The sequence below is a fragment of the Leuciscus leuciscus genome (assembly GCF_965113295.1).
Source record: "Leuciscus leuciscus genome assembly, chromosome: 1".
NCBI classification, from domain to species: domain Eukaryota; kingdom Metazoa; phylum Chordata; class Actinopteri; order Cypriniformes; family Leuciscidae; genus Leuciscus; species Leuciscus leuciscus.
This window is the reverse complement of record NC_138725.1, coordinates 2849873-2860903: the sequence shown is the minus strand read 5'-3', so window position 1 is coordinate 2860903 and position 11031 is coordinate 2849873. Positions and strand designations below refer to the sequence as shown.

Here is an 11031-nt window from a genome sequence, read left to right as displayed (position 1 = left end):
TTGGCACTTCCGGCAGCTTCCCCAGAAGCGGAAGTTGAGCAGCGCGTCACACGTGTTTAGTGAAACTGATGGGAAATGGCGAAAACCAGCAAATTAAAGCAGAACTCAAAGTTTAAAAGTGGAGGGAAACAGAAGCAGCGTAAATGTGTGCTGATGTTCGATGATCAAGACAGACAGTAAGTGAAATTTATTCAGCACTTTAATTATTGAGAGGGTTTAAAAACCGAATTACACAGCAGCAGTAAATCAGTGTATTTGTGTGGATTAAATACTGTGGCATTAATGTATACCCATACATCAATACTTATGCATAACACACACAAACAAACAATAACATACATACACACACACACACACACACACATACACGTGTGTATAATGTCACAGTATATATACACACGCACGCAGTGTGTGTATATATAATGTCACAGTGTATATATATATATATATATATATATATATATATATATATATATATATATATATATATATACATACATATATATATATATATATATATATATATATATATATATATATATATATATATATATATATATATATACATATACATATACATAAATACATACACACATACACACACACGCACACACGCTGAGTTGCTGTGTAAAGGTGTAATGTCACAGTATATACACACAGAGTTGCTGTGTAAATGTGTGTGTGTGTTTGTATATTGTACAAGCCTAGATTATGTCCTATTTGGAAGGCAGAAGTTTTTCAGTGATGCTGTGTCCTCTTCGGCTCCTCTGTCGTGCGGAGTTCCTCAAGGGTCTGTCCTTGGGCCGCTACTTTTTTCAATGTACCTGCTGCCTCTTGGGTCAATCCTCAGAAGTCACAATGTTTCGTTCCATTTTTATGCTGACGACTGCCAAATATATGTGCCGCTAAGTCAGTCAAAAACCCTTTTAGAGTGTCTGAATGAAGTGAAAGCATGGATGGCTATGAATTTTTTGTATTTAAATGAGAGCAAAACTGAGTTTGTGTTACTTGCTCCTAGTGACTCAGCTGCTGCGGTTCCTGTTGACCTGGGTTGTCTAACCCGAGACATTAGCCCTGTGGTTACAAACCTGGGAGTCAAGTTGGACGGTCGTTTAAAACTTGATGCCCAGATTAGTGCAGTGGTGAAGACCAGCTTCTTCCAGCTGAGGCAACTAGTCAAAATAAAACCGGTTTTATCTCGACATGATTTAGAAATTTTAATCCATGCTTTTATCACCACTCATTTAGATTATTGCAATGCACTTTACACTGGTCTTAGTAAATCACTTATGGCACGATTACAACTAGTCCAAAATGCAGCTGCTCGTCTTTTAACTGGAACTCGAAAATTTGACCATATCTCACCCATCCTCCAATCCCTCCACTGGCTTCCTGTGCACTTTCGCACTGATTTTAAAATTCTTTTATTTGTTTTTAAATGTCTGTATGGCCTGGCCCCCCAGTACCTGTCTGATCTGCTCGTGCCCTACACCCCCTTTCGTTCGCTCCGGTCAGCTGACCAGGCACTGCTGGTCGTCCCCAAGACCAAACGTAAATCCAGAGGTGACCGTGCGTTTGCCGTGGCAGCTCCGAGACTCTGGAATGAGCTGCCTTTGCACATCAGACTGATTGAGTCTCTTCCTGTTTTTAAATCCCGTCTTAAAACTCATTTATTTTCTTTGGCTTTTAACTCAGTTTGAGGGTTGATTTTCAGTTTTGTATTACTGTTGCATTTATTTAAGTTATTTATTGTTTTATTATTGCGCCTCTGTTGTATGTTATTGTTTATTTGTAGACTGTGTTCAGCACTTTGGTCAACAGTGTTGTTTTTAAGGTGCTTTATAAATAAAGGTGGATTGGATATTGAGTTGCTGTCTAAAGGTGTGTGTGTGTGTGTGTCAGGGATTTCCTGACGGGTTTCCACAAGAGGAAGCTGGAGCGTCGGAAAGCAGCGCTGGAGGAGATGAGGAGCAAACTGAAGGAGGAGCAGAAGCGTGTCAGAGAGGAGGTGTGTATGTGTGTGTGATGAGGAGCAAACTGAAGGAGGAGCAGAAGCGCGTCAGAGAGGAGGTGTGTGTGTGTGTGTGTGTGTGTGTGATGAGGAGCAAACTGAAGGAGGAGCAGAAGCGCGTCAGAGGAGGTGTGTGTGTGTGTGTGTGTGAGTGTGTGTGTGATGAGGAGCAAACTGAAGGAGCAGAAGCACGTCAGAGAGGAGGTCTGTGTGTGTGTGATGAGGAGCAAACTGAAGGAGGAACAGAAGCACGTCAGAGAGGAGGTGTGTGTGTGTGAGAGAGATGAGGAGCCAACTGAAGGAGGAGCAGAAGTGTGTCAGAGAGGAGGTGTGTTTGTGTGTGTGTGTGTGAGTGTGATGAGCAAACTGAAGGAGGAGCAGAAGCGCGTCAGAGAGGAGGTGTGTGTGTGTGTGTGTTTGATGAGGAGCAAACTGAAGGAGGAGCAGAAGTGTGTCAGAGAGGAGGTGTGTGTGTGAGAGAGAGATGAGGAGCCAACTGAAGGAGGAGCAGAAGCACGTCAGAGAGGAGGTGTGTGTGTTTGATGAGGAGCAAACTGAAGGAGGAACAGAAGCACGTCAGAGAGGAGGTGTGTGTGTGTGTGATGAGGAGCAAACTGAAGGAGGAGCAGAAGCGCGTCAGAGAGGTGTGTGTGTGAGAGAGATGAGGAGCAAACTGAAGGAGGAGCAGAAGTGTGTCAGAGAGGAGGTGTGTGTGTGTGTGTGTGTGATGAGGAGCAAACTGAAGGAGGAGCAGAAGCGCGTCAGAGAGGAGGTGTGTTTGTGTGTGTGATGAGGAGCAAACTGAAGGAGGAGCAGAAGCGCGTCAGAGAGGAGGTGTGTGTGTGTGTGTGATGAGGAGCAAACTGAAGGAGGAGCAGAAGCGCGTCAGAGAGGAGGTGTGTGTGTGTGTGTGTGTGTGATGAGGAGCAAACTGAAGGAGGAGCAGAAGCGCGTCAGAGAGGGTGTGTTTGTGTGTGTGATGAGGAGCAAACTGAAGGAGGAACAGAAGCACGTCAGAGAGGAGGTGTGTGTGTGTGTGAGAGAGATGAGGAGCCAACTGAAGGAGGAGCAGAAGCGCGTCAGAGAGGAGGGGTGTGTGTGTGTGTGTGTGTGATGAAGAGCAAACTGAAGGAGGAGCAGAAGTGTGTCAGAGAGGGTGTGTGTGTGTGATGAGGAGCAAACTGAAGGAGGAGCAGAAGTGCGTCAGAGAGGAGGTGTGTGTGTGTGATGAGGAGCAAACTGAAGGAGGAGCAGAAGCGCGTCAGAGAGGGTGTGTGTGTGATGAGGAGCAAACTGAAGGAGGAGCAGAAGCGCGTCAGAGAGGAGGTGTGTGTGTGTGATGAGGAGCAAACTGAAGGAGGAGCAGAAGCGCGTCAGAGAGGAGGTGTGTGTGTGTGTGTGTGATGAGGAGCAAACTGAAGGAGGAGCAGAAGCGCGTCAGAGAGGGTGTATGTGTGATGAGGAGCAAACTGAAGGAGGAGCAGAAGCGCGTCAGAGAGGGTGTGTTTGTGTGTGTGATGAGGAGCAAACTGAAGGAGGAGCAGAAGCGCGTCAGAGAGGAGGTGTGTGTGTGTGTGTGATGAGGAGCAAACTGAAGGAGGAGCAGAAGCGCGTCAGAGAGGAGGTGTGTGTGAGTGTGATGAGCAAACTGAAGGAGGAGCAGAAGCGCGTCAGAGAGGAGGTGTGTGTGTGTGAGATGAGGAGAATGTGTGTGTGTGATGAGTGTGTGTGATGCTGATGAAGAAAATGATGATGATGATGATGTTGATGTTCCTCCTCCAGAGACACAGAGAGTATCTGAAGATGCTGATGGAGCGCCGACAGGCTCTGGGTGAGTGTCACGCGTGTGTGAGGTCAGAGGTCATGTGACACATCTATATATGTGTGTGTGTCCGGGCCTGAGGCCATCCTTAAAAATATTTTGGTTTGCAGTAACAGCAAAAAAAAAGAAAAAAAGGGGCGGTAGGTAGGTCTATATTTTTTTATATATAAAAAAAATAATATAAAAAAGTTTATTTTTTTTATTTTTAAAAAAAAAAATCGGGGTCGGGTCGGGATACATTTTTCACCTATGTCTAGGGGCTGTTTACACTAGGCCACTTCATGCGTTTTCTCAGATGGGATTCCAATCTGATTTATCAAAACGATTCCATTTACACCTGGTTACATAAATGTGTGTTGTTGTTTTTTTGCTGATATAAATCCGATCTTCAATTCCCGCTATATGCAGATTTAATGGAGTGCACGTCACCGAAAGCCACGAGATACATTATTTTATTGATCATTAGCTAAAATTTCTGAATCAAAGCCCGCAATAAGAGAAAGCGGAAACAGCCCTGGTAAGATCATTTCGTTTCTTTACATTTAATGAAGACGATTGTGTGTTAAGCGTCTGCGACTTACTTTCACTTTGATTTGCGATAGTTTGTACGTTGATGCAGCTTCTCATCTGCGGCGAGTGTGTTGCAGTAGCGTCGTCATATCTGACTAAAACACGCTCTCGCATGTTTATTTTTTAATAAACCATATTCAACAACATATAAAAATGAAATAATCTTTAGAGTAAAGCCGCAGCCATCATTACCAAGCGCGAACCGTTGACAGTGAATGAAACGAAGCGAACTTAGCTTGCAGGCTGTAGTGTGATGCGTTAACCAATGGTGTAAACATAATCATAGATGACGCGCCACGGGTTTTTATTTAAAAGAAAGAACGTAGCTTATGTTTGTATGTAGGTCTAGGCAATACTTCACAATACTTAATAACTAATATTATTTTATTGCATTTGTATTAGTTGTTTTAAGAGTTAAAAAAAAAATCGGTCGGTCTTAACGCAAGTTTACAACCGGCAAGTCGGTCGGACTAAAAGGGAAAAAAAATAAATAATTGGGTCGGTACTAAATTGACAGGGTCGGTCGGGTTACGGCAAACAAGAATATTTTTAAGGATGGCCTGAATTGTGTTTTGGGAATTCCCCCTTAGGTTTATTCTTATGGGGGGATTTTATTTTAGACATTTTTTTTTATTACATTTCACCTACATGTTTGCTCACTCTATGTGTTTTTACAATGGGGTCATTTTGTTGTTTAGAGTTTGATTTCAATCCTTAATTTAAATTGAAAAAAGTAGCAAAAATAAATACAATAGAATAAAGTGAAAAATAAAAAGAGAAATAAAAAGTAAAGTGTTTGTGTTGGTCTAACACTGGTATTCAGAAATACTACAGAAACTGAATAAAGTAATCAAATGTAAAATTACACAGGATAGTCTTTTAGTCCTGACTAAATGAAATGCAGATTAATCCTGGGGTCGACACTATGACGCCGGTTTAGGGGGCTAGCCAGCTGTGTTTGTAGTATTGATACTGACATAATGACATAAAATAAATATGGAAAATTGAAAACTGCACGATTGAGGGAGCAGACTACACAGTGAACTCCGAGAAAACGCTACGCTTGAGCAAACAGTTTGTGAATAGGCTACTACAAATGTGAACGCATTGAATAGGATATGTTTAGTTGGTGAATAGCATAGGCTACTATTACACAGTAGCGATAACGTTAAGCGTACCAGAATGAAATATAATATTCAGAAGTAAACGGTGAAGCTGACTTACAGATTCAGTTAACATCCACAAATGAATAAGTGTGACGGTTCAGCTCCGCTGCTTTCCTCAACCCTCTCTGTGTCTGGTCCTGCGCTGAGTTCACTCAGTGTGTGATGGGAAGTCCGGTTCTTTTCCGCGAACTGGTTCTTTCGGGCAGTTCGTTTCAATGAACCGGTTCACCAGTTCTTTTACGTCCTCACGCAATGACGTCAGTTCCATCATCCCGGCGGATAAAAATACATTCAAATAAAGGCATTTGTAATCATAACTGCAGTTAAATAATAATAATCAGCGTCATAATCATCTTGGATAAGTTTCTTACATTTACCTTTTGCAAATGAACCCTGTACAGTGTACAGGCGATAAGTGAATAAACTGGTCTCCATCAATTTGATTTGATTTGTTATTAAATAAACGTACATTTCGCTGAATTCGGCCCCTCATTTAAGTCCTCGGTTCACCCGTGCTCATGTCTCAGCACAGCATCAGTTCAAGTGAAAGTTCGGCTCAGAGACGGTGCGATCACGCATGCGCAGTCTCTCCAGCTCATCGGTTCTCCGTGTCCAGCGTGTCCGACAGAAACCGTTCTCGGTTCTGTATTGGTGATCAGAAATTAAAAGAGCTTTTCCTGAAAATAATGTTTTAGTATAATAATAATAAACGTTTAGTTTGACAGTTTTACAATCCTTTATAGTAATTATGTGATAAACATGTGTCCAACGTTTTATTTTGTTACACTTACTGATGTTCAACAAAATACTTAAGAAACGTGCATTTCGTTGGCAATATTCAAGCCCTGTGTGTGTGTGTGTGTGTGTGTGTGTGTGTGTGTGTGTTTAGACGAGGCAGACGAGCTGGAGGACGTGATCACGGCCACGACGGAGAGCGTTCAGTACGATCATCCCAACCACACCGTCACCGTGACGACCATCAGCGACCTCGACCTATCAGCAGGCAGAATGCTGGATCCGCCGAGAGAAGAGCAGGACGGCGAGGAGAAGACGACAGCCCTCCCCAAGGTCGCCGGAAACCCCCTGCTGTCCAAGAAGTATGACTGATCACTGTCATCATTCGCTTTCTATCAGGTCTAACGCTTTACACACAAGTAATAATGTACATCCAGTCGGTTATTATCTCGGAATAAACCCGACAGGGTGATCAGGACACACACACACACACACACACACACACACACACACACACACACACACACCTGAAGGGGTTTATTCTGAGATAACACACACACACACACACCAGAAGTGGGGTTTATTCTGAGATAACACACACACACACACACACACACACCTGAAGGGATTTATTCTGAGATAACACACACACACACACACCAGATGGGTTATTCTGAGATAACAAACACACACACACACGCCAGAAGTGGGGTTTATTCTGAGATAACACACACACACACACACACACACACACCTGAAGGGATTTATTCTGAGATAACACACACACACACCAGATGGGTTATTCTGAGATAACAAACACACACACACACGCCAGAAGTGGGGTTTATTCTGAGATAACACACACACACACACACACACACACACCTGAAGGGATTTATTCTGAGATAACACACACACACAAACACCTGAGGGGTGTTTATTCTGAGATAACACACAAACACACACACACCCACGCCAGAAGGGGTTTATTCTGAGATAACACACACACACACACACACACACACACACACACACAAACACCTGAGGGGTGTTTATTCTGAGATAACACACACACACACGCGCCAGAAGTGGGGTTTATTCTGAGATTACACACACACACACCTGAAGGGATTTATTCTGAGATAACACGCACACACACAAACACCTGAGGGGTGTTTATTCTGAGATAACACACAAACACACACACCCACGCCAGAAGGGGTTTATTCTGAGATAACACACACACACACAAACACCTGAGGGGTGTTTATTCTGAGATAACACACAAACACACACACACCCACGCCAGAAGGGGTTTATTCTGAGATAACACACACACACACACACACACACACACACAAACACCTGAGGGGTGTTTATTCTGAGATAACACACACACACACGCGCCAGAAGTGGGGTTTATTCTGAGATAACACACACACACACCTGAAGGGATTTATTCTGAGATAACACGCACACACACAAACACCTGAGGGGTGTTTATTCTGAGATAACACACAAACACACACACACACACACCCACGCCAGAAGGGGTTTATTCTGAGATAACACACACACACACAAACACCTGGGGGGGGTTTATTCTGAGATAACACACACACACACGCGCCAGAAGTGGGGTTTATTCTGAGATAACACACACACACGCGCGCGCGCCAGAAGTGGGGTTTATTCTGAGATAACACACACCAGTGATGGAGTACTCGAGTCCGACTCGAGACTCTATTCTCTGGACTCGTGACTTGACTTGGACTCGCGGACTAATGACTCGTGCTTGGACTCAGACTCGAGGATATATAAAATTGGACTTGAGCATTCATCAAATGAATGACGTTGGATGAAGTTTCTGACCAAATAGGTAATAACATTTTGATTTAAGATGTTACACTTTTCCTGTTTCGGGCTCCAAGACCGGCCGGGATCTCTTTTTTCCCGCATATAAGAACGAGCAGAGAGAAAGCCCCGGCCGCGCGCGCACTCACCATCTTCAAACAACACGAGCGCTGTCTTGCTCCCTCTCCCTCGCGCATATTAAATCAAAATCAATTGACACGATAGTAAAAGGTCGAAAGAATGAAGTTTCACGTGGAGCATTCTGAGATTTTTTTTCTCCTTAATTACCGCGGGGTGTGAATTATAAAAAAAAAAAAAAACGTTTGCCTTATCTTCTCTGAAAAGCGTTCCGCACATTCAGCTGACATAAACAACAATTTCAATAAACGAAAAAACCTATCCAGTGATGAAATGTTTTCTGTGTTGACACAAATCTTGTGCGATGTCCTAAACTGCCGAGATAATCACACAACGCGTGCTGTAGGCTACACGTCCATTAATGACACGTCCGATTCGCGAACTAATGACTCCTTTGAACCGACTCACTTTAATGGAATGGTTAAAACAACTGTCCATCTGTCCAACACTGAATTCACGAGTCTGAATCGGTGTATAACAAATCTGTAACACTTTACAATAATGTTCCATTTATTAAACTCTAGTTAACTACATTAGTTAACATTTACTATTAATAAACTGCACTTCTACAGCATTGTTAAAGTTTATTTCAACATTTAGGCTAATAATAGCCTACATTATTGAAATAATTTTTTTTTTAACACAGTGGTGTCATTTTTGTTTAATGTAGACCCTCTTTTACAATTATGTCAGCTCTTTAAAGGTGTCAGAGTGGAGAAATGTAGGCAGTCTTGAAATATAACACAGACTTGATGACTCGACTCGGACTCAAACACTGAGGACTCGAGACTCGACTCGGACTCGAACTCAGGTAATGGTGACTCGACTCGGACTCTTCTTTGGTGACTCGGACTCGAACACTGAGGACTCGAGACTCGACTCGGACTCGACAGTTGGTGACTCGACTATAACACTGACACACAAACACACACACACACACACACACACACACACACACACACACACACACACACACACACACACACACACACACACACACACAAACACCTGAGGGGTGTTTATTCTGAGATAACACACACACACACCAGATGGGGGGTTATTCTGAGATAACACACACACATATGCCAGAAGTGTGGTTATTCTGAGATAACACACACACACACACACACACACACACACACACACACACACACACCTGAAGGGGGTTTATTCTGAGATAACATACACACACATACACACGCCAGAAGTGGGGTTATTCTGAGATAACACACACACACACACACACACACACACACACACACACACACACACACACACCTGAAGGGGGTTTATTCTGAGATAACACACACACACACACCAGAAGTGGGGTTATTCTGAGAGAACACGCACACACGCACACACACCAGAAGGGGGTTTATTTTGAGATAACAAACACACACACACACACACCCCTGAAGGGGGTTTATTCTGAGAGAACAACCGGCCTGATGTACATTATCCCGCTGATTACACGACTACTTGCCACAGAAGTAAATAATTATCATCAGATTCAGATCGTGTTGTAAAGCTCTTTGAATGAGTCAGTGATTCATTGAATCAGTGATTCAGATGATTCAGATTTGTCGTGTGTGTGATTCTGCAGGATCCAGAGCCTCACAGCGTCACTCAACAGCCTCACTAAACAGAAGAGCACCAAGCGAAGGTCCAAAAAGGAAATGAGGCGCAGAAACCGTCAGAGCGACAGGAAGTCGGCGTCAGCGCAAGACAACAAGCTCCGTCAGGGCAGAAGCACCAAAGCTCAGAGACGCAGACAGACGGGCCGGAACGAGCGGCATCAGGACTGATGAACGGCAGACTCGTGGAGCGACTGATGCGCCACACTCATGAACTCTCGCCGTTCTGTGTGTTTGTGTTTTTACATGTTGATACTTTAAACGGACATTAAAAAATAAACTTTTCATGCTACAGTGTCAAACTCTCATTCCCACATTAGGCAAGTTCACAACCGGAACCATAACTGTAACGATAACTAACTATACTGTAATAACAAACTACAAGGACAACGATTTGAAAGACAATGTGTGGCGTAGCATTGCCAACCAACTCGGTTATCACGACTGTGAGTGTGTTGTGTGATAGTTTTAGTCGTTGTATAGTCCTGTGCTGTGTAGGCTAGCGGGCTAAACTACATCTGGGATAGAAAGCTAACACTATTATCATCAAAGATAGAGACAGAGACCGTGTTTACTTTGAACATGTAACAAAATGTAGTGAGACTATTTAGGGCTGCTTTTAGTCTACTATGCATTCTTTGTGTGATATCTACAGTTTCTAGTCGAATGATTTTAACTTGTTACTTCGTGTGTTACATGTAATGTGTATTGACATTACAAAACGCACTGTGTTTAGTTGAAGACGCAAAAAAACTGGAAAAACCTCAGGGACACCTATGAGAGAAAAGGAAACTAAGAGTGGACATTAGCATACTCCCCTTCAGACTCTCTGTTCTGTAAGATTGGCTGCACCCAAAACCTTCTTTTCTGTCTTTTAAAGAAAACGAAAAGCTCGTCTTCACTGGATGATGATGATGAAGTGTTTTCTCAGCTGTCGGCGCGAAAGTTTTGGAATGTTGAATCTCTGAACGTCACAGACATCGCAAATTCGCGTCGCGGCTGATGTGAATGGTTTCCAAGCTAAAGGCTGATTTATACTTCTGCGTCGGACCTACGCATGAATGACTACGCTGTAGGCAACGCGTTGGTTTTAATTTATAC

The 11031-nt window shown here is 43.2% G+C and overlaps 1 protein-coding gene across 1 annotated transcript; it reads left to right on the top strand.

The window, feature by feature from the left end:
- The first annotated feature begins 13 nt into the window (after window positions 1-13).
- On the top strand, window positions 14-10219 carry nol12 (nucleolar protein 12). Its single transcript, XM_082144857.1, has 5 exons — window positions 14-176; window positions 1903-2008; window positions 3794-3842; window positions 6459-6666; window positions 9900-10219. Exons 1-5 carry the CDS (start codon window positions 76-78, stop codon window positions 10099-10101), a joined length of 666 nt encoding a protein of 221 aa, XP_082000983.1. The 5' UTR covers window positions 14-75; the 3' UTR covers window positions 10102-10219.
- The last annotated feature ends 812 nt before the right edge of the window (window positions 10220-11031 follow it).